Below are 23,617 nucleotides of genomic sequence, written 5' to 3'. Positions count from 1 at the left end.
TGTCAACTGTGCAAACTTAACATGTGTAAATATTTGTATGAACATAAGATTCAACAACTGAGACATAAACTGAACAAGTTCCAAAAACGTGACTAACAGAAATGGAATAATGTGTCCCTGAACAAACCTGCAAGTTCCCAGAATTTTCTGGGGGGAATGGCCCCCTAGCCTTCACCCTTCGATCCAACAGGTCCCAGACGTGCTCAATGGGATTGAGATCCGGGCTCTTCTCTGGCCATGGCAGAACACTGACATTCCTGTCTTGCAGGAAATCACGCACAGAACGAGCAGTATGGCTGGTGGCATTGTCATGCTGGAGGGTCATGTCAGGATGAGCCTGCAGGAAGGGTACCACATGAGGAAGAAGGATGTCTTCCCTGTAACGCACAGCGTTGAGAATGCCTGCAATGACAACAAGCTCAGTCCGATGATGCTGGGACACACCGCCCCAGACCATGACAGACAATCCACCTCCAAATAGATCCCGCTCCGGAGTACAGGCCTCGGCGTAACGCTCATTCCTTCGACGATAAACACAAATACGACCATCACCCCCGGTGAGACAAAACCACGACTCGTCAGTGAAGAGCACTTTTTGCCAGTCCTGTCTGGTCCAGCAACGGTGGGTTTGTGCCCATAGGCGACTTTGTTGCCGGTGATGTCTGGTGAGGACCTGCCTAACAACAGGCCTACAGGCCCTCAGTCCAGCCTCTCTCAGCCTATTGCGGATTGTCTGAGCACTGATGGAGGGATTGTGCGTTCCTGGTGTAACACGGGCAGTTGTTATTGCCATCCTGTACCTGTCACGCAGGTGTGATGTTCGGATGTACCGATCCTGTGCAGGTGTTGTTACACATGGTCTGCCACTGCGAGGACGATCAGCTGTCCGTCCTGTCTCCCTGTAATGCTGTCTTAGACATCTCACAGTATGGACGTTGCAATTTATTGTCCTGGCCACATCTGCAGTCTTGATGCCTCCTTGCAGCATGCCTAAGGCACGTTCACGCAGATGAGCAGGGACCCTGGGCATCTTTCTTTTGGTGTTTTTCAGAGTCCGTAGAAAGGCCTCTTTAGTGTCCTAAGTTTTCATAACTGTGACCTTAATTGCCTACCGTCTGTAAGCTGTTAGTGTCTTAACGACTGTTCCACAGGTGCATGTTCATTAATTGTTTATGGTTCATTGAACAAGCATGGGAAACAGTGTTTAAACCCTTTACATTGAAGATCTGTGAAATTATTTGGATTTTTACAAATTATCTTTGAAAGACAGGGTCCTGAAAAAGGGACGTTTCTTTTTTTGCTGAGTTTAGGTGTTCCTTTTGTCCAGGTGTGAAAGGGCAGTGTGGAGTGCAACAGAGATTGCATCATCTGTGGATCTGTTGGAGCGGTATGCAAATTAGAGTGGGTCTAGGGTTTCTGGGATAATCGTGTTGATGTGAGCCATGATCAACCTTTCAAAGCATTTCATGGCTACAGATGTGAGTGCTACGCGTCAGTAGTCATTTAGGGAGGTTACCTTAGTTTTCTTGGGCACAGGGATTATGGTGGTTTGCTTGAAACATGTAGGTATTACAGACTCAGACAGGGAAAGGTTGAAAATGTCAGTGAATACACTTGACAGTTGGTCAGCGCATGCTCGGAGTACACGTCCTGGTAATCCGTTTGGCCCTGCGGCCTTGTGAATGTTGACCTGTTTAATGGTCTTACTCACATCGGCTGCGGAGAGCGGGATCACACAATCGCCTGGAACAGCTGATGCTCTCAGTTGGGAGACGGCACACAAGGATTGGGCCAAACTGCCAGTACAGAGGTACAGGAAGCTCATCAATGGCTATAGGAAGCGCTTGATTGCAATTATATTGACCAAAGGCTGTGCTAGCAAATATTACGTCTAGGGTGTCAATAATTTAGTCAATGCCAAGTTTATTTTCTGATTTAAATGGATATATTAAGTTCTGAATCATAAACATAGGTTACATAATTGTGGAGACCAAATACATTGGTGAATTTCAACTTATTTTTAGGGAAAATGGTTAGTTAGTTGATAAAAATGCAAGGGACACGACTGTGTGTATTGATTAAATAATGAAGTATAATGTTTTGGTTAGATTGACAAGGGAAACTCAGTCCCTTCAAGGATACAAAAATAACCAAGACAGTCAGAACAGAGTCAATTTTGTATATAAATTCAACAAATGCACAATGAAGTACAGTACTTTTATTGCACAAGACGATACAAGTAAATGAACTTTTCTCACTATGGTAACTTTTCTGTAAATCTGGAACCCTTACTTTGATAAAAATTAATTTTACAATACTTCGGAAAAGGTTTAACATTATAAGGCACCATCCAGATCTCACTATAACACCAATGTCAACCTAAAGGGACTAAGTTTGTCATTCTTCATTAGTGAAGTATTTTTAGACACCAACACACCAACCATCACCATATCATCTACTCTGCCTCATCATACTCATTCTTTCCTCAGTTCAATCACATTTCAATCAAATGTATTAAAAAAGCCCTTTTTACATCAGCAGATGTCACAAGGTGCTATACAGAAACCCAGCCTAAAACCCCAAACAGCAAGGAATGCATGATGTAAAAGCACGGTGGCTATGAAAAACTCCCTAGAAAGGTAGGAACCTAGGAAGAAAGCTAGAGAGGAACCAGGCTCTGAGGGGTGGCCAGTCCTCTTCTAGCTGTGCTGGGTGGAGTTCACCTCATCCAGTTCCCTACTACATCCAAAAGCAACAGAATTAACTACAAACACACTAACCAGTACTACATACTCTATACATGGGCCATGTTTTCTGCTGGTGTATCCTGAGGTCTCTCCTCTGAGAACCTCTTCCCGCAGTGCGTACAGGCGAACAGCCTCTCTCCCTTGTGGACCTTCAGGTGCATCTTCAGCTGGTGCTCGTGGGAGAATCTCTTCTCACACTGGGGCAGCTTCAGGATTTCTCCCCTGTGTGGACACTCTGGTGCCTCTTCAGGTTGAACAAGTGTGAAAAACTGGCCCGGCACAGGTGGCAATTGAATGGCTTCTCCCCTGTATGGACCCTCTGGTGCCTCTTCAGGCTGAACGAGTGTGAAAAACTGGCCCAGCACAGGTGGCAGCCGTATGGTTTCTCTCCCGTGTGAATCCTCTGGTGGATCTCTACTTGTTTGGGGAAACTGAAGGTTTTCCCACAGAACGAACATGGGAAGCGCTTCTCTTTGGCGATGCCACCTTTACTGATTCTGTCTCTACTACTGTCATTGGTCAATGGGCTTGTGTAGCCATTTAGTTTTGCGGCATTGGAATTGTCTGAGGTCTGGTTTAACATTAGGAGAGTGTGAGGAGGATGAAGGCCAGAGAGTGTCTGTGTTGTTGCAGGGTCCATGTTCCAGTTGATAGATCCTATAGAAGGCAGGCTGAAGGCAGCACCTGTTAGGGGGTTAACCTGAGGTGCCATCAGTCTCTCTGAATCAGAACTATAGGAGCAGGATGGAGCATCGCTAGCTGAGTCTGTGTTTGTTCTCATATAGACACCTCCCCGTCCCCGCAGACCAAATCTACGCCTTACCCTGGTCTCAGCCAGTCTGTTGTCACGAAGACTAAGTTCAGCTGTTGTTTTGTGTTCGACAGTCTGTTTCTGGTTGTGGTTAACAGTGTTGTTCCCCAGCCCAGAGTTGAGGACACTGTCCCATCCACTGACCACTACGTCGCCTCTGGTCCTGGCTTGCTCAGTGATGTCATCCCCCAGGCCATTGACTGCACCCGTCTGGCTCTGGGAATCCAAGATGGCCACCCAGTCTCCTCTGTTGGCCTCCAGCCAACCACCTGCAGGAAGAGGTTACAAAATAAACTTTGGCAGAGAAAACTCTACATATGGAGTGTTTTTGAGTCAATTACAGTGTTTTTGAGTCAATTACTTTGTTGTATGTAAACACAAGTTGTAAGGATTTAATTTTATGAATGAAGAAAAACAAACAGCCAGGAGTATCACTATTACCACTGAAGATATATTACTGTATGGAGGCTATATGTATTACTATTCCCATTGAATATCTATTACTGTATGGAGGCTATATGTATTTCTCCCTTACCTTGCTCCCCCATCTTTAGTCCACTCAGCAGGTCAATGCTCTCTGGTCCGTCTTCTATTGTCTCCTCTTTGACTAGCAGCATATCAAGCTTCCCATCCTCCATGTCTACTGACTGTAAGAGATACAGAGTGAGAGGATGTTGGATTAAGACATCTGATATGAGCACCCTGCTATGGAGCATCTTCTGATTGGCCAATGAGGGATTGCTATGAGTACTATGTTTACATGTTAGTTGATTTGATACTATACTAATGGTTGGAGAATTCAATTCAATTAAGAATTCAACAGTAGTTCACAGTGGGCTCACCTCAGTGAGACTGTGTGTGGTCCTGTGCTGCTCAGCTGGTTCCACTGGGGGTTCAGGAGAAGGTGTAGTCTGGTTGTTCTCCATGACCATGGTCCCCTCAGGTTTCCCCAGACCCTCCTCACACCCCTCCTCCTTCACCAGCAGCACCTCCTCCTCCTGGAAGAGAAAGGGAATACAGATCACACAGACATACACTCCCTCGGGTACGTACACACAGATAATAAACACACTTTCAACATGGAGTGTTTACCCATCCCCACTACGTTTGAGTCCTATACTGTAGTTACAGAACGACTTCATTGTTGTTAAACCCATCGTGGTGGACGTAAATATGAGTAATCATCAGGCAAGCCTGACTCAACTATTTTGATGTGCACAGTAGGTGTTTGTTAGTATGTGGGTATGTGTAGGTACAGTGCAGTGAAGGCTGCTGAGAGGAGAACAGCTCATAATAATGGCTGGAATGGAGTAAATGGAATGGTATAAAAACACGGTTTTCATACCATTCCATTCACTCTATTCCATCCCTTAATCTCCATTCCAGCCTCTATTATGAGCCGTTTTCCCCTTGGCAGCCGCCACTGTTACCTGTTACAGTGCCTTCAGAAAGTATTCATTTACCCCTTGACTTTTTCCAAATTTTGTTGTGTTACAGCCTAAATGTAAAATGGGTTAAATTGAGATTGTTTGGGGTTACTGGCCTACACACAATACCCGATAATGTCAAAGTGGAATTGGTTTTTCAAAATTTTTACAAATGAATTAAATATGAAAAGCTGAAATGTCTTGAGTCAATGAGTTTTCAACCCCTGACTTTAAAACAGAGTTTAATGGCTGTGATAGGAGAACGGATCAACAACATTGTAGTTACTCCACAATACTAACCTAATAGACAGAGTGAAAAGAAGGAAGCCTGTACAGAATAAAAAATATTCCAAAACATGCATCCTGTTTGCAACAAGGCACTAAAGTAATACTGCAAAAATGTGACAAAGAATTAACTTTTTCCAGAATACAGAATGCAAATCCAGTACCACTCTCCACATTTTCAAGCATAGTGGTAGCTACATCATGTTATGAGTATGCTTGTAATCATTAAGGACTGGGGAGTTTTTCATGATAGAAAATAAACAGAATGGAGCTAAGCACAGGAAAAATTATAGAGGAAAACCTGGTTCAGTTTGCTTTCCACCAGATACTAGGAGGAATTCATCTTTCAGCAGGACAATAACCGAAAAACACAAGGCCAAATCTACACAGTTGCTTACCAAGAAGACCGCAAATGTTCCTGAGTGGCCAAGCTAGTTTTGCCTTAAATCTACTTGAAAATCTATGCCAAGACCTGAAAATGGTTGTCTAACAATGATCAACAACCAATTACACAGAGATGGAAGATTTTTGTTTAATAATAAATGGGCAAATGTTGCACAATTCAGGTGTGGAAAGCTCTTACAGACTTACTCAAAAGATTCACAGTTGTAATTACTGCCAAAGGTGATTCTAACCTGTATAGACTCAGGGGATTGAATACTTATCTAATCAAGATAGTGTTTTATTTTTCATGATAAAATAACTATTTTTTTATAGCTCGTTGACAAAAAAATTACAATTAAATCCATTTGAATCCCACTTTGTAACAAAACAAAAATGGAAAAGTCAAAGGCTGTGAATACTTTCTCTAGGTACTGTATGTAGGCCCTAAGTGTATATTGGTTATAAAGCACTGTTGGGTGTATGTAGAATATGGTGAGATCAGATGTGATTCATACTAAAAAGAGAGTCCCAATGAAAGTGAATGAAAAGTCAATTTTGTTTTTATTAAACAAAGTTTTATATATGCCATATGAAAACCACAAATGCCTTAACAAAACATGTCCATGGACTTGATAAACTGCATTCATTTTCTCATTAAAAAAGTGTCTTGGGGATAAAAAAGAAGGTAGTTGAATAGAAGTAATGAAACATTTGTGAACGTAATATAGCCTACACAGTACAAACACAATATGTAACAGATGTTTTATGTCTGACTGCAATATTCTACCTAGGAATATTCAACACTGAAATCATTTACTCTCGTTATTCCAAATGCATCTGTGGATCTTTTCTGCTGACAACATTGAAAATGAATCTTTGTCTTTAATGCAGGGTTTGATCTAAACATCAGAAGATATCGAGTGGAATGGTTTCTATGTTATAGATTGGAATGTTTTTTCTGCTGGTGTATCCTGAGGTAGCTCCTCTCAGAACCTCTTCCTGCAGTGTGTACACTTAGGGCTGTGGCGGTCATGAAAATGGGTCAGCCGTTAACTGTCATGCAAAATGACCACCGGTCTCAAGGTTATTGACCTTGTATTAACATAAACACGGTTGGCATCTCCGGGTTTCCCCGCATACAAGCCGCTGATGCGCGCCTTTGGACCATCTACAATTCAAATAAGTATTATAAATCCATTTAATATACACCATCACAATAGCTGGTGTTAAGAAACATTATGATATGAAGAAAATGTATTTCAGAAGAACAGAATCTCATGTTGAGTCGGCCTAATGTATGTTACCGATCTGGGTCTGCCATGCCAATAGCAGAAAAGATACGCTTAATTCCTGTACAATTATTTTACATCATATGATTTTATAGTTACAAGAATATAAGTGAACACTGATTGATAAAATGGATAGGGTATTTTCCTCTTAACGATTGCTGAGCGAGTGCGCAATGGAGCGGCTATTTTGTGTTGAGTGTAAAAAGTGAGCATTTGAAACGTTATGTGGCTACTTTAGTTGTGAGACAAACCTTAGAATGTCTTAGAAATCAAAACATATGGGCTGCATGATGCAACTATTGATGATTTGAAAAAGTTGCAAAACAGGCATGTGCTCTATTTCATGCCTAGACTGCACACGCTGTTCATTAATATTCCCTCCCATCAGACTATTCTCAATTTAATAAGGTCTTTATACTAAATAATATACAGTGGGGCAAAAAAGTATTTAGTCAGCCACCGATTGTGCAAGTTCTCCCACTTAAAAATATGAGAGGCCTCATCATAGGTACACTTCAACTATGACAGACAAAATGAGAAGAAAAAAAATCCAGAAAATCACATTGTAGGATTTTTTATGAATTTATTTACAAATTATGTTGGAAAATAAGTATTTGGTCAATAACAAAAGTTTATCTCAATACTTTGTTATATACCCTTTGTTGGCAATGACAGAGGTCAAATGTTTTCTGTAAGTCTTCACAAGGTTTTCACACACTGTTGCTGGTATTTTGGCCCATTCCTCCATGCAAATCTCCTCTAGAGCAGTGATGTTTTGGGGCTGTTGCTGGGCAACACGGACTTTCAACTCCCTCCAAAGATTTTCTATGGGGTTGAGATCTGGAGACTGGCTAGGCCACTCCAGGACCTTGAAAAGCTTCTTACTAAGCCACTCCTTCGTTGCCCGGGCGGTGTGTTTGTGATCATTGTCATGCTGAAAGACCCAGCCACGTTTCATCTTCAATGCCCTTGCTGATGGAAGGAGGTTTTCACTCAAAATCTCACGATACATGGCCCCATTCATTCTTTCCTTTACACGGATCAGTCGTCCTGGTCCCTTTGTAGCAAAACAGCCCCAAAGCATGATGTTTCCACCCCCATGCTTCACAGTAGGTATGGTGTTCTTTGGATGCAACTCAGCATTCTTTGTCCTCCAAACACAACGAGTTGAGTTTTTACCAAAAAGTTATATTTTGGTTTCATCTGACCACTTATTTTCCACCATAATTTGCAAATAAATTCATTAAAAATCCTACAATGTGATTTTCTGGATTTTTTTTCTCGTTTTGTCTGTCATAGTTGAAGTGTACCTATGATGAAAATTACAGGCCTCTCTCATCTTTTTAAGTGGGAGAACTTGCACAATTGGTGGCTGACTAAATACTTTTTTGCCCCACTGTATGTCTGAAATTAGTTTAGATTTAGAATGGGCCATTATCAGCTGCATGTGCATGCCATCCGTATGCACTCGACAGTGTCGATGAAACACCGAACGCTATAATAGGTGTGTTGGAAAAATGACCAGCTCCTGACACGCATCATTAATTCATTATGAATACGATTTATTTGATTTCATTCTTCATTAAAATGGAACCACAATGTTCAGTTGAAATGACTCGCATTTGCACGCACCAACAGTAAGGATATATATATATAAAATGTGGATTTGGGCTAATTCTGAGGAAGTGGAAACTCAAAATGCATTAGCTAGAAAACTAAATATAATATGCTGATAGTTAGCTGTGTAATTTACTAATCTAACAGTTCGTGTAGTTAGCTAACAGTTAATGTAATGTCCTGAAAACTTTTCAGCATACCCAATGATATCTATAGGCCTATGCAATTACTTCGCCCCGTATAAACTATATCTCAAAGCCATAGCCTACCAGACTCTCGACCTTCGCCTCGTCTAAGTCCGTACGGGAGTTGCAGTGATGGGACAAGACTGTAACTACTACTAGGTCTCACGAAATTGGGGAGAAAAAGGGGTAACAAGTGCAAAATAAAAAAAAAGAAAGCTGAGACCCTCCTCTCTCCAACAGTCACAACAGTAGACCTATTTGCTTTCAAAACTGTGATTCTCCCACAATTGCAACTTGGAGCGCAGAGAGAGAGCGTGGTTTTGAGGAGACGTTTCGGATAATAACAGCAAGTCTATGTCAATATAAAAATGTGGAACTTGAAATTGAATGACTGTAGTCAAATTCCACGTGACTGTTGAATTATGGTAACTGGGCTACTCAAACTGCGCTCTGTAAATGAATGGTGCTGATGGGCGTTAGTAGCCTACCAAACTTGCTAACGGCCATCAAGACGCTAATAGCCTGGTACTCAACACTTGTCCCTCAAATCACTCTGCGCAGAGAGAGAGAGAGCGTGATTTGGAGGATGGATGAGACGTTTCGGGTATTAAATAGCAGCAAGTCTATTTCAATATAAAAATGTGGAACTCAAAACTGAATGTCATGGCCTCCCGGGTGGCGCAGTGGTTAAGCGCCAGCTGTGCCATCAGAGTCCCTGGGTTCGCGCCCAGGCTCTGTCGTAACCGGCCGCGACCGGGAGGTCCGTGGGGCGACGCACAATTGGCCTAGCGTCGTCCGGGTTAGGGAGGGATTGGTCGGTAGGGATCTCCTTGTCTCATCGCGCACCAGTGACTCCTGTGGCGCGCAGTGCGCGCTAGCCAAGGTTGCCCGACACATTGGTGCGGCTGGCTTCCGGGTTGGACGCACGCTGTGTTACGAAGCAGTATGGCTGGTTGGGTTGTGTATCAGAGGACGCATGACATTCAACCTTCGTCTCTCCCGAGCCCGTTCGGGAGTTGTAGCAATGAGACAAGCTAGTAGCTACTACAACAATTGGATACCACGAAATTGGGGAGAAAAAGGGGTTAAAAATAATAATAATTGAATGTCATGGTCAATAGACACGTATTCCTGCTATTTCCACCCCTGCAGATTATTCAAATGCAGTGATGTCAGAGTAATTTGAGGGACAATAGAGCGTTGAGTACCAGGCCATTAGCGTCTTGATGGCCGTTAGCAAGTTTGGCAGGCTACTAACACCCATCAGCACCATTCATTTACAGTTTGAGTAGCCCTTACTATGACTCGTGGAATTTGACTACAGTCATGACTCGTGACCACCACCGTAACAGCCCTACACACAGGGGAACGGCCTCTCTCCCGTGTGGGCCTTCAGGTGCATCTTCAGCTGGTGCTGGTGGGAGAAACTCTTTTCACACTGGGGGCAGCTATAGGATTTCTCCCCTGTGTGGACCCTCTGATGCCTCTTCAGGTTGCAAGCCTGGGCGAAGCGCATATGACACTGGGTACAGCTGTAGGGTTTCTCCCCTGTGTGGACCCTCTGGTGGATCTCTACCTTCTGGGGGCGGCTGAAGCCTTTGTTACAGAACATGCAGAGGAACCGTTTCTCTTTACTATTGGCTGATGTGGCTCCTCTTCCCCGAGCCTGAGCTCTAGCCCTGTCATTTGAGTTCAATACCTGATCGAAATGGACGCGGCCGTGTGAATCGGAAGGTACCATCGACGTGGACACTGGGTTGCAATCCCTGAGCGGGTGTAAAGGGGAGTGGGTTGTGACATTTGGATTTGTCTGTAAGCTTTCCCTGTAGACTAAGAAGTCACTGGTGTTGCCCTGCGAGTGTCTTTCTCCTAAGTGAGTCTCGTCTGCATTCCATGTCTTGGGAGTGTCGCTCTCCACTTTCACAGTCACCTCATCTACGACCAGACCCTCCCCTTTCTTATCTAGGGACCCTTCAGAGTATACACTACTACTGTACCGGTTCCAGTCCCCTCTCAATGGATTAGTCTGTGTATCTAAGCCGGCAGGCATGTCACTAGGTGTCATCTCTGTAGAGTATGAACAGGACGGATCATTGCCAGTCTGTAATGTGTCACCTGAGTCCTGATGGGACAGAACCGTCCTCGGGCTCGTGTTGCCGTAAAGTAAATACTCTGAGCGGGGAGCAGGAGGACAGCCCAGTCGGTCCAGCCCTGTTAAAGTCTCTGTATCTGTCTCGGACTTGAGGACGGCGTTCAGCGTTCCACTGACCTCCGTGATGTTTCGTCGGGTAATGGGTGGCGCTGGGGCGGTGGTGGGGTCCTCCGTGGCTACAGGGGGAGCTCCAGCCGTTCCAGTATGGATGTCTCTGCTGTGCTGTGGGTCCTCCACTTCTTGAGACCTCTCCAGCTTGACCCCAGGACCTGCAGCCTCTGCATCCTGACACAAGAATAGAGGAGATTATTACCGGTACATGAGATGAATTGGATAACAATGTCATAGGGAAGTCTAAGAAGCTCCCCTATGGCAGATAAATTAGGATGTACTTGTAAGCAAGTGAACAGCTGAGGGGAGTCTTTCTGAAATAAACTGGCCACATTTGATCTACTGTAATTTTTATGTAATACTATTACACTAACCTCTATCATGATAAAGTGCTGGTTAGAGGTTCCACTCCCCTCATCAACAGTGATTGGTTGGTCATCTCTCCATGTATTGTGTTCCGCTGACTTCACAAAGCTCCTGTGGCCTCCAGTGAGATGTCCTTCACCTGAGAGTGTGATTGGTGGAAAAGAGGTGATTAGGTACTGTCAATGCTGAAAGCGATATTGTACACTATTGACAGTTGACTGTCTACAATTGGCAAGGATGTAAGGTAACAATTCAGATAACCTCTTGATACACTATTTATAGATGAGTAGATTATGTCCCATGCATCACATTGTTTTCAATTAGTAAATAATAGGAAATGCAGTAAATCAAGAACCTGGCTAGAATATGATAAGTGTCTTTGTGCAAGATTGCTAAATAACCTGGGAAATTATTGCATACAATCCCAAAACTGACCAAGATGCAATTCTGGTTAAAACATTTAAAGTCACATATGCGCAGAGGGGAAAGGACAACCTTCTGCAAAATGTACCTTTAGCTTTTTTTCTTAAAAAATTATCTTCATTGAAGTGAACATTTTACAAATCATAAATAGTTCACATAAAAACAATTCTAGTTTCACATCAATACATTTTTAGTTCATAATTACATAACGTGATTTACAGATTTAATAGTGTCCGTGGCAGAGTCCATCTTATTTCTTCCTTTTAGTTCCGTTTTGATTTGTATTTTTTTTTATTGAACAAAACGTTATTTCAGTCATAATGCACCTTGCCTTCCAAATTTTACTGTTCACAATGTATATTATTGTCCACCATAAATCTTTAGTAATGTCATCCACGTGAGTATCGAAGACCCCGTGAAAGACAGACTTGGGATTTATACATACAGTACCAGTCAAAAGATTGGAGACAACTACTCATTCTCATTGCTATTTTTACTATTTTCTACATTGTAGAATAATAGTGAAGACATCAAAACTATGATATAACACATATGGAATCATGTAGTAAACCAAAAATGTTAAATAAAACTACATTTGTTGTATTTTATATTCTTTCGAAGTAGCCACCCTTTGCCTTGATGACAGCTTTGCACACTCTTGGCATTCTCTCAACCAGCTTCACCTGGAATGCTTTTCCAACAGTCTTGAAGGAGTTCCCACATATGCTGAGCACTTGTTGGCTGCTTTTCCTTCACTCTGCGGTCCTACTCATTCCAAACATCTCAATTGAGTTGAGGTCGGGTAATTGTGGAGGCCAGGTCATCTGATGCAGCACGCCATCACTCTCCTTCGTGGTCAAATAGCGCTTACACAGGCTGTGTTGGGTCATTGTTCTGTTGAAAAACAAAATTATAGTCCCACTAAGCTCAAACCAGATGTGATGGCGTATCGCTGCAGAATGCTGTGGTAGCCATGCTGGTTAAGTGTGCCTTGAATTGTAAATAAATCACAGACATTGTCCCCATGCTTCACGGTGGGAACCACACATGGAGATCATCCGTTCACCTACTCTGTGTCTCACAAAGACACGGTGGTCGGAACCAAAAAACTCAAATTTGGACTTCAGACCAAAGAACAGATTTCAACCGGTCTAATGTCCATTGCTTGGGTTTCTTGGCCCAAGCAAGTCTCTTCTTCTTATGGGTGTCCTTTAGTAGTAGTTTCTTTGCAGCAATTCGACCATGAAAGCCTGATTCACAGTCTCCTCTGAGCAGTTGATGTTGAGATGTGTCTGTTACTTGAGCTTTGTGAAGCATTTATTTGGGCTGCAATCTGAGGTGAAGTTAACACTAATGAACGTATCCTCTGTAACTGGGTCTTCTTTTCCTGTGGGGGTTCTCATGAGAGCCAGTTTCATCATAGCGCTTGATGGATTTTGCGACTGCACTTGAAGAAACTTTCAAAGTTCTTGAAATTTTCCAGACTGACTGACATTCATGTCTTAAAGTAATGATGAACTGTCATTTCTCTTTGCTTATTTGATCTGTTCTTGCCATTATATGGACTTGGTCTTTTACCAAAATGGGCTATCTTCTGTATACCACCCCTACCTTGTCACAACACAACTGATTGGCTCAAATGCATTAAGAAGGAAAGAAATTCCACAAATTAACTTTTAACAAGGCACACCTGTTACTTGAAATGTATTCCAGGTGACTACCTCATGAAGCTGGTTGAGAGAATGCCAAGAGTGTGCAAAGCTGTCATCAAGGCAAAGGGTGGCTACTTTGAAGAATCTCAAATATAAAATATATATTGATTTATTTAAACCTCTACAGCAGTGGTTCCCAAACTTTTTATAGTCCCGTACCCTTCAAACATTCAACCTCCAGCTGCGCACCCCATCTAGCACCAGGGTCAGCGCACACTCAAATATTGTTTTTTGTCATCATTGTAAGCCTGCCACACACACACTATACGATACATGTATTAAACATAAGAATGAGTGTGAGTTGTCACAACCCAGCTCATGGGAAGTGACAAAGAGCTCTTATAGGACCAGGGCACAAATAATAATAATCAATCCATTTTACTCTTTATTTAGCCATCTTACATATAAAACCTTATTTATTAATCAAAAATTGTGAATAACTCACCATAGGTTAATGGGAAGGGAGTGCTGGAAAGGATGCACATAACTCTGCAATGTTGGGTTGTATTGGAGTCTCAGTCTTAAATCATTTTCTACACACAGTCTGTGCCTGTATTTAGTTTTCATGCTAGTGACGTCTGAGAATCCACTCTCACATACAGTGCCTTGCGAAAGTATTCAGCCCCCTTGAACTTTGCGACCTTTTGCCACATTTCAGGCTTCAAACATAAAGATATAAAACTGTATTTTTTTGTGGAGAATCAACAACAAGTGGGACACAATCATGAAGTGGAACGACATTTATTGGATATTTCAAACTTTTTTAACAAATCAAAAACGGAAAAATTGGGCGTGCAAAATTATTCAGCCCCCTTACTTTCAGTGCAGCAAACTCTCTCCAGAAGTTCAGTGAGGATCTCTGAATGATCCAATGTTGACCTAAATGACTAATGATGATAAATACAATCCACCTGTGTGTAATCAAGTCTCCGTATAAATGCACCTGCACTGTGATAGTCTCAGAGGTCCGTTAAAAGCGCAGAGAGCATCATGAAGAACAAGGAACACACCAGGCAGGTCCGAGATACTGTTGTGAAGAAGTTTAAAGCCGGATTTGGATACAAAAAGATTTCCCAAGCTTTAAACATCCCAAGGAGCACTGTGCAAGCGATAATATTGAAATGGAAGGAGTATCAGACCACTGCAAATCTACCAAGACCTGGCCGTCCCTCTAAACTTTCAGCTCATACAAGGAGAAGACTGATCAGAGATGCAGCCAAGAGGCCCATGATCACTCTGGATGAACTGCAGAGATCTACAGCTGAGGTGGGAGACTCTGTCCATAGGACAACAATCAGTCGTATATTGCACAAATCTGGCCTTTATGGAAGAGTGGCAAGAAGAAAGCCATTTCTTACAGATATCCATAAAAAGTGTTGTTTAAAGTTTGCCACAAGCCACCTGGGAGACACACCAAACATGTGGAAGAAGGTGCTCTGGTCAGATGAAACCAAAATTGAACTTTTTGGCAACAATGCAAAACGTTATGTTTGGCGTAAAAGCAACACAGCTGAACACACCATCCCCACTGTCAAACATGGTGGTGGCAGCATCATGGTTTGGGCCTGCCTTTCTTCAGCAGGGACAGGGAAGATGGTTAAAATTGATGGGAAGATGGATGGAGCCAAATACAGGACCATTCTGGAAGAAAACCTGATGGAGTCTGCAAAAGACCTGAGACTGGGACGGAGATTTGTCTTCCAACAAGACAATGATCCAAAACATAAAGCAAAATCTACAATGGAATGGTTCAAAAATAAACATATCCAGGTGTTAGAATGGCCAAGTCAAAGTCCAGACCTGAATCCAATCGAGAATCTGGGGAAAGAACTGAAAACTGCTGTTCACAAATGCTCTCCATCCAACCTCACTGAGCTCGAGCTGTTTTGCAAGGAGGAATGGGAAAAAATGTCAGTCTCTCGATGTGCAAAACTGATAGAGACATACCCCAAGCGACTTACAGCTGTAATCGCAGCAAAAGGTGGCGCTACAAAGTATTAACTTAAGGGGGCTGAATAATTTTGCACGCCCAATTTTTCAGTTTTTGATTTGTTAAAAAAGTTTGAAATATCCAAGAAATGTCATTCCACTTCATGATTGTGTCCCACTTGTTGTTGATTCTTCACAAATACAGTTTTATATCTTTATGTTTGAAGCCTGAAATATGGCAAAAGGTCGCAAAGTTCAAGGGGGCCGAATACTTTCGCAAGGCACTGTAGGTACGTGGTTGCAAAGGGCATCAGTGTTTTAACAGCATGATTTGCCAAGGCAGGCTACTCTAAGTGCAGCCCAATCCAGAAATCTGGCAGAGGCTTCTGATTAAATTCAATTTTCACAGAACCGCTTTTTGCAATTTCGATGAGGCTCTCTTGTTCAGATATCGGTAAGTGGACTGGAGGCAGAGCATGAAAGGGATAACGAATCCAGTTGTTTGTCATCATGCAAGCGGTTAGACAAGTGAAAATGATGGTCAGTAATGAAAACTTTAAGCTTGTCTCTCAATTTAAAAAATGTTTTACTTTGCCCCTTGATAACCAGCTCACTTCTTTCTGTATGTTGTAAACGCGTTATATGGTCGCTGCCCATATCATTGCATAATGCAGAAAGTTCAGGGGCCTTGCTATAACAAAGTTAACCATTTTCACTGTAGTGTGGGCATTCCCTTGGTAGCAAGAACCTCTCGGGGGATGCTGCAGTGTACCCAAGTGGCATTGGGATCAACTGCTTGCACGAGGGTTACCACTCCACTATGTCTCCCTGTCATGGCTTTCACGCCATCCGTACAGATAAATCAAAGAGGAGGATGTCTTCCTTAATTGACCCCCATAAACGTAACAGACATATACCAGGAGCTGTGCCAGGCCCGCCACGTCTGTTGACTCATTACGGCTGTAATGCATATAATTCACTGGCTTGTATCCAAAGCAGTAATTGTTTCAAATTATCTCCTGCCATGTCACTGATGTGTCGTGAAACAGTGTTGTTTGATGAAGGCATTGTCTGCACAGTTTTTTGGGCCTTTTCTCCCAGAATTGTCCCAGCCATATCCACGGCAGCAGGAAGAATGAAGTCCTCCACAATAGTATGGGGCTTGCCTGTCCTAGACACTCAGTAGCTCACTATATAAGATGCTTCTAGCACCTTCTTGTTAATGGTATCTGTTGCTTTTATGCATGTCTTACTACTCGAAAGTCATCTTTATTCTTGCTCCAAAAACTCCCGTGGCTTATTTTTCAAATGGTCATGATTTGTTTCTAAATGTCTGCACAAGAGTGAAGGTTTCCCGAAGGAGAGTAACGGTTAATGTGATTGGATGTTAATTATTTGACTAGGCTACCTGTATTTGACATTGTTATTTCGCTGAACACTAGATTTAATTGTATTTTTGGCAGTGAAACGAGGCTACTCAGGTGAAAATAAATCTCACCCAAATGTATTGGAAATGTGTTGGAAAATATAAATGTACTGTTTGAAAATGTGAAGGAAAAAAAAAAAAATATATATATATATATATATTTTAAATGCACGTACTCCAGTTTGGGAATACCTGCTCTACGGGATCGGTGTCCACCCCACGGGATGGTTAAGCTAATGTAGGCTAATGTGATTAGCATGAGGTTGTAGGTAACATGAACATTTCCCAGGACATAGACATATCTGATATGGGCAGAAAGCTTAAATTCTTGTTGATCTAACTACACTGTCCAATTTACAGTAGCTATTACCATGCTATGGGTTGAGGAGAGTGCACAATTATGAAATTGAAAATGTATTAATAAACCAATTAAGCACATTTGGGCAGTCTTGATACAACATTTTGAACAGATATGCAATGGTTCATTGGATCAGACTACAACCTTTGCACGTACACTGCTGCCATCTAGTGGCCAAAATCTAAATTGCGCCTGGGCTGGAATAATACATTATGGCCTTTCTCTTGCATTTCAAAGATGATGGTACATGTATTATTATATTTTACCATATCTAATGTGTTGCTACATTAATTTCACATTTCCACAAACTTCAAAGTGTTTCCTTTCAAATGGGATCAAGAATATGCATATCCTTGCTTCAGGTCCTGAGCTACAGGCAGTTCGATTTGGGTATGTCATTTTAGGAGAAATTTAAATTAAAAAAAAATAGTAAAAAACCCTTGATTCAGTATGTCCAAACTTTTGACTGGTAATGTACATTTTCTGTGCACTGAGTATATATTTTTTTTAACATCCTTGTTTCTGCAGGGTTCAGGTTGCGGTATGCGTCTTCACCACCATGTTTAATCAGATATCACTTTATAGTTTTTGTTCAAATTTCAATATTTATATTTAAATGTATGAATTTGACTGAGATACCAGCTCATTTGGTTCCCTAGTCGTATTAAAATCCCCACATATAATTACGGAATTTCCCACACATAAATAGCCCCTAATGTACCTCTTGCGGTTCCTCTGTATCGGTCGAGGATCTTGACACTTCTGGGACGACTGGCGAGAATGCGCTCTCGCATCATCTTGTCTGCGCGGTCCCGTGATACCTTCAGTTCAAGTAGCTGTAGTTTCCTCTGCAATGCCCTGTTTTCTTTATGTCTTTGAGTTATTTCCAAACGAAACACTGCATAGTCATCGTCTACGAGTTTACAGACCTCTGCCACGGCTGCATTCGCTAACACCTCCATGATGGAGGCTATTTGAGTGTGAAAAATCATACAGTTCGCCATTGTTAGAACCTAGCTTTACCTAGATAACATCAACCTGTCCTGTCTCCAACGCGAATATAAGACTACCTGGGGTAAGTATGTGATGCTGTGCAGTGTGTTAATAAACGTCTGAATAACAACAACATAAACGCTAATGTAAAAATTGTACTTGATCTCTGTTCACTTCCGTTTAATTGCTCTTCTTCGTGTAGTTTTCCGGCAGACTAGACGTTTTGCTGCCTATCCCAGGTCGGAGAGCGAATTGCACATTTTGGTCACACAAATGGGGGAAAAAGAAATTGCGCCACCATCTAACCCTAGATATATCCCACTACAGGCTGTTGGCCTGGGAGGCTGGAACCCCTTCTCTCAAAACACTGACACCCAAAAACTTTTCTGCTGCTGCTACTACTTAACCTATCTTCTTGGATTTCTTCTCCATCTGTGTGGTACAGTTAATGACCATAGCAATAAACGACAAGAAGCCAACCTTACTCAAGCTCAAATTGTCCGGGTCACTCTGTACTGGCCTACTAGTCACAGGGATCCTCTCAGGCTCCCTTACCCGGCCTCACTTTTTCCCCCATCAACATCTACTTTCCTCACTGCCTCAGCATGAGACACTTTCTGCACTGTAACCCTGGCAACCTCAAATTGTCTCACTTGCACATTACATTTCTGATCCCCAGCAACATGCGCACCTCCACAATTGAAACACACCGCCTTTTCCAACAAAACTACACACTCCTTTGTCCCATTCCCTCCTGTACACTTCTAACACCTAATAATGTCCCTCCTACATACTGCTGCAACATGAGCATACACGTGGCGTGGCACCTGAAACACTGTAGTTGGTTCTGAACAAAAGCTCTTATGGGATACCTGACATGTCCTAGCATGGCTTTATCAGGTAAACACTCAATATCAAAACTCAAAAGGATAAACAGGGTCTCCTCAATCTCGCACTCGCCCCCGGGTTTGCATTGCACCAAACAGCGTGCATCACAGACACCGTGGATCCTCAACTTCAGTTGTTCCACCTCAACACTTAAATACACCCCAATTATCACTTCTTTCACCGGTGCTCTGCTCCAGATAGCAAAGCAAGACACAGCTCTTGTCCCGAGGCTCGAGATGTGGAGCGCCCGCTCCTTCTGATACCACAAATTGGTTGGCCAAAAGGCACAAATCCACTTTCTCCATAAATCGTACTCCCACTGGGCCAGAGCCATCTCAGGCATTTCCCTGATTATTGGGGTGAGGCTCAGAAGTCTTCAGGTTCTTTTTCTTCACCTTTGTCAGGCTTGATTTCTAAGCTTTCACTATCCGACTCCATCTCATGGTTTTCAGGAGAGGAACATGTAATTATGTCTCCTATATTTGACTCATAAGAGAAAGTACTTTGCACGTATTTCGCAGACATAGACTATCGCCCTAATTTCTGCCTGGCGTCATCTTGCCATCCGCCATTCTTCTTCCCAGTGCCGGCTGGTCAAGCTAGCGAGCGCCACTTCTGACACTGAAGAGAAGGGATCGTATTGGTTGGCGTCATAGCTCAAAGGGTGTGGTTAAATGAAAAAGATATGCGTGCTGTTCTTTAAATTACAGTACTGCTTATCACTTTACACATCAAATCTCCTAATATCAGTCTCTTTCAAGCTGAGAACAGACTTGTTTAGAAAGAAGCAAGAATGGAGTAGAAAATGATGACTTTATTCCATCTACATCACCTTAAGGTAAATATTCAACTGTCCTGGTTCTTGTCTAGATTTACTGTCCCTTTAAAAACAGGTATTTACACAAGCCTGTTTCAAATCAAGTTAACAAAGGGTTAATAAGGGGAATGGGGTTAATTATCCTCTTACCAAGACACTTCACATGATAATTATAATACGTCTAAAGAATGGTTCCCAGATATCACCTGTGTATATATCTAGTCACACTGCTATGATTTCTCCTCGTTGTGGACAACTCCTGTGTCTGATAAGGTTAGTCAGCAAAGAGAAGCTCTTGTAACAGTTTCCACTTGAAGGGCTTGTCCTTGGTATGAACTGTCTGGTGCTTCTTCACATAGTTTGCCTCAGCAAAGCGCTTCCGACACGTGACGCAGGTGTATGACTTGTCTGCATCCGTCCTAATGCTCAACCTCCCACATTATGACCCAATGACACCAGAGGGGGTAGAAGCAGGAGCCACCTGCTCAGTCTTTGAGCTCCCTCCTTGAACTCTAGCCATTGTTTGGGTGTTGTTGGGTTTGTGTGCTGTGTTATAGGTACCTCTCGTGGTGAACGCCCATCCTGACTGTCTGTATTGGTGGGGTAATCCTGAGGTAAGTGAGGAAGGCTAGACCCAGGCCTTCTATGAACCCAGTCACCAGGCATTGGACGAGACCCTGAAGGAGAAGACAGATTTGCTGATGGACTACCGCCAGGGGAGTCTCCCACCACTCTCTGTGAATGCTGAAGCCCAGGGTAACCTGCTCTGTTCATCATGGATACTGTGGTGTTTGTATCATAGGAACAGGAGGGTCTATTGCTATCAGCCCCAGGACCTGCTTCATCCCTGCACTGAGACTGTGAAGAGAAGGGTCTGGGCTGCAGACTGGATCCCTGACTGGAGCCTCTGTCTCTCTGATGACCACCAGGACTGAGGTTGTTCACTGGTTGTGTTCTGTGTGACGGTGGAGTCTCTGTCCCTCATGGTTCGGTCTCGGTTCCAACTCTTCAGAGGTCCAGTCTCTCCCACCAGTAACATTGGATATCTGGAGGCCTTCATGGACTGCAGACTGTAAACAAGTTGTACAGAAGAGCATACAAAAGGTTTATATAAGAAACTGCTGTACACACAAACATGACCCCTCTGTAGTCCTCTTTAGCTCAGTTAGTAGAGCATGTTAACCAGTCAAGCCCATCTAACAGTGTGGTTCAAGTAGGGAGGCGCAGGGTAAATTATTTACATACAGCATCAGCATTCAGCAAGGGAAATATAGTATATTCTTTCTATCAAAGATATCTACATATATTTCAGGATGTTATGTATCCCTGGAAATAATCAGAATTCATCTCAACATTACTTTTGAAAACATAACTTGTCCAAAAAAAGAAAGTAGTCTTTTGGCACAATTTACCGCGGTATGTGGTAAGTTGAGTCGCAGGACAGGGTAAGTTAAGCTTCCTACACATTTTTTTTACTGAATGAAATATTACCACTACCTTTTTAAAACCATGTCTATCTTTATGTCCCAAATACAATAACACAATTGCTTTTTTGTTTAAAGAAAATAATGTAAAGCATTGTTTAACACAGGCTTATCACCTAACAAACACTTGGAACTTTTTTTAAACACTTTTACCCTAGGCCCTGTTGTAACCTCATATCAGTGATAATGCCTTGCATTACACTGGGGAATAAATCACTTCCATTGGATCAACTTCCCCAAGGCAAACATTTTGACTATATTAGCCTATACAGCTGCATGGATACACTTTCATGCTATGTTTAGGACCTCAATCTTATAGAGACCCCAAATTATGTATAGAACAATCTTAAAGTGATACATTTTGGTTAAGATACAAGCATTTTGAAACCTCTAACACACTCATTTGACAATGTGTTTTTTGGACTTAACCACTTTTTCCATGTGGTTTCTTCCTTCAGACTCCATGAAATTATGACCTATTTGGTAAAATGATTGTATGGTTACCTAGAAACCAGAGTTGCTGAACTTACCCCTTTGGCTCAACTTACTTAATGATTCAAGAATGAAGTATAATGTTTTGGTTCCACTGAGATATGGGAAACTCAGTCCCTGCAATGATACAAGCCAGTCAGCACAGATTAAATGTATTTAATTTCAACAAAATGGTCATACACTCACAACGTAAAGTACAGAACTTTTATTGCACAAAATAATATGTGACAAGTAGAATAACTTTTCTCAATATGGTAACACTTTACCTTTTCTGTAAATCTGGTACCCTCGCTTTGATAAAATCAATTTTAGAATACTTTGGAAAAGGTTCATCACATTACACACATCTTCACTACTTCATCTCAAGTAAACATTCATTAATTTCCTCATAAAACCCCAGCATCAAACAACAGGACAAGGTTGAAGCATTTTTACAGACACCGTCACATTCATCCCCCTTGGTGTTTTTCCAATTTTGTTGCATTACAACCTGTAATTTAAATAGATTTTTAGTTTGACTTCATGTAATGGACATACACAAAATAGAGCAAATTGGTTGAGTGAAAAAAAATATGCACGCACCACGTTTCTTTGCTATAAAGCCCCTAAATAAGATTTGGTGCAACCAATTACCTCAGTCACATAATTTGTTAGATTGCACACAGGTGGACTTTATTTTAGTGTCACATGATCGGTATATATATATATATACACCTGTTCTGAAAGGCCCCAGAGTCTGTAACACCACTAAGCACGTGGCACCACCAAGCAAGCGGCACCATGAAGACCAAGGAGCTCTCCAAACAGGTCAGGGGCACAATTGTGGAGAAGTACAGATCAGGGTTGGGTTATAAAAAAAATCTGAAACTTTGAAAAATGGAAAGAATATGTCACCACAACAAACCTGCCAAGAGAGGGCCGCCCACCAAAACTGACAGACCAGGCAAGGAGGACATTAATCAGAGAAGCAACAAAGACACCAAAGATAACCCTGAAGGAACTGCAAAGCTCCACAGCGAAGATTGGAGTATCTGTCCATAGGACCACTTTAAGCAGTACACTCCACAGAGCTGGGCTTTACGGAAGAGTGGCCAGAAAAAAATAAGCAAACACGTTTGGTGTTCGCCAAAAGGCATGTAGGAGACTCCCCAAACATATGGAAGAAGGTACACTGGTCAGATGAGACGAAAATTTAGCTTTTTGGCCATCAAGGAAAATGCTATGTCTGGCACAAACCCAACACCTCATCACCTCGAGACCACCATCCCCACAGTGATGCATGGTGGTGGCAGCATCATGCTGTGGGGATGTTTTTCATCGGTAGGGACTGGGAAACTGCTCAGAATTGAAGGAATGATGGATGGCGATAAATACAGGGAAATTCTTGAAGGAAACCTGTTTGTCTTCCAAAGATTTGAGACTGGGAAGGAGGTTCACCTTCCAGCAGGACAATGACCCTAAGCATACTGCTAAAGCAACACTCGAGTGGTTTAAGGATAAACATTTAAATGTCTTCGAATGGCCTAGTCAAAGCCCAGACCTCAATCCAATTGAGAATCTGTGGTATGACTTAAAGATTGCTGTACAACAGAGGAACCCATTCAACTTGAAGGAACTGGAGCAGTTTTGCCTTGAATAATGGGAATCCCAGTGGCTAGATGTGCCAAGCTTATAGAGACATACCCCAAGAGACTTGCAGCTGTTATTGTTACAAAATGTAG

General features: G+C 42.3%; 3 protein-coding genes across 9 annotated transcripts in view; 1 reads left to right on the top strand and 2 right to left on the bottom strand.

Annotated features, from left to right (window-relative positions):
- The window catches only part of LOC110498508 (zinc finger protein with KRAB and SCAN domains 8-like), a 116,181-nt gene extending 97,728 nt beyond the window's left edge, over positions 1 to 18,453 (bottom strand). For 2 of the 4 annotated variants that reach the window (XM_036953754.1, XM_036953753.1), the window contains exons 1-5: positions 17,944 to 18,453; positions 11,383 to 11,513; positions 11,015 to 11,182; positions 4,401 to 4,556; positions 4,094 to 4,205 (exon numbers count right to left, since the gene is read on the bottom strand). In XM_036953754.1, the coding sequence (XP_036809649.1) occupies positions 4,094 to 4,205; positions 4,401 to 4,556; positions 11,015 to 11,182; positions 11,383 to 11,513; positions 17,944 to 18,226 (850 nt within the window). In that variant the 5' untranslated portion in view covers positions 18,227 to 18,453. Of the gene's footprint in view, positions 1 to 2,203; positions 3,828 to 4,093; positions 4,206 to 4,400; positions 4,557 to 11,014; positions 11,183 to 11,382; positions 11,514 to 17,943 lie in introns of those variants that run through there. The other 2 variants (XM_021575166.2, XM_036953752.1) reach the window with 2 other exon arrangements.
- Positions 1 to 23,617, top strand: part of LOC110498461 (zinc finger and SCAN domain-containing protein 2) — a 771,911-nt gene that overhangs the window by 326,909 nt on the left and 421,385 nt on the right. The window lies entirely within an intron of this gene.
- Positions 1 to 23,617, bottom strand: part of LOC110498465 (zinc finger protein 34) — a 210,005-nt gene that overhangs the window by 129,583 nt on the left and 56,805 nt on the right. The gene's annotated exons all lie outside the window — the stretch shown is intronic.

This window comes from Oncorhynchus mykiss, chromosome 19 (assembly GCF_013265735.2).
Source record: "Oncorhynchus mykiss isolate Arlee chromosome 19, USDA_OmykA_1.1, whole genome shotgun sequence".
NCBI classification, from domain to species: domain Eukaryota; kingdom Metazoa; phylum Chordata; class Actinopteri; order Salmoniformes; family Salmonidae; genus Oncorhynchus; species Oncorhynchus mykiss.
Note: the sequence above shows the minus strand (reverse complement) of the source record. Positions and strands in the feature narration are given on the sequence as shown.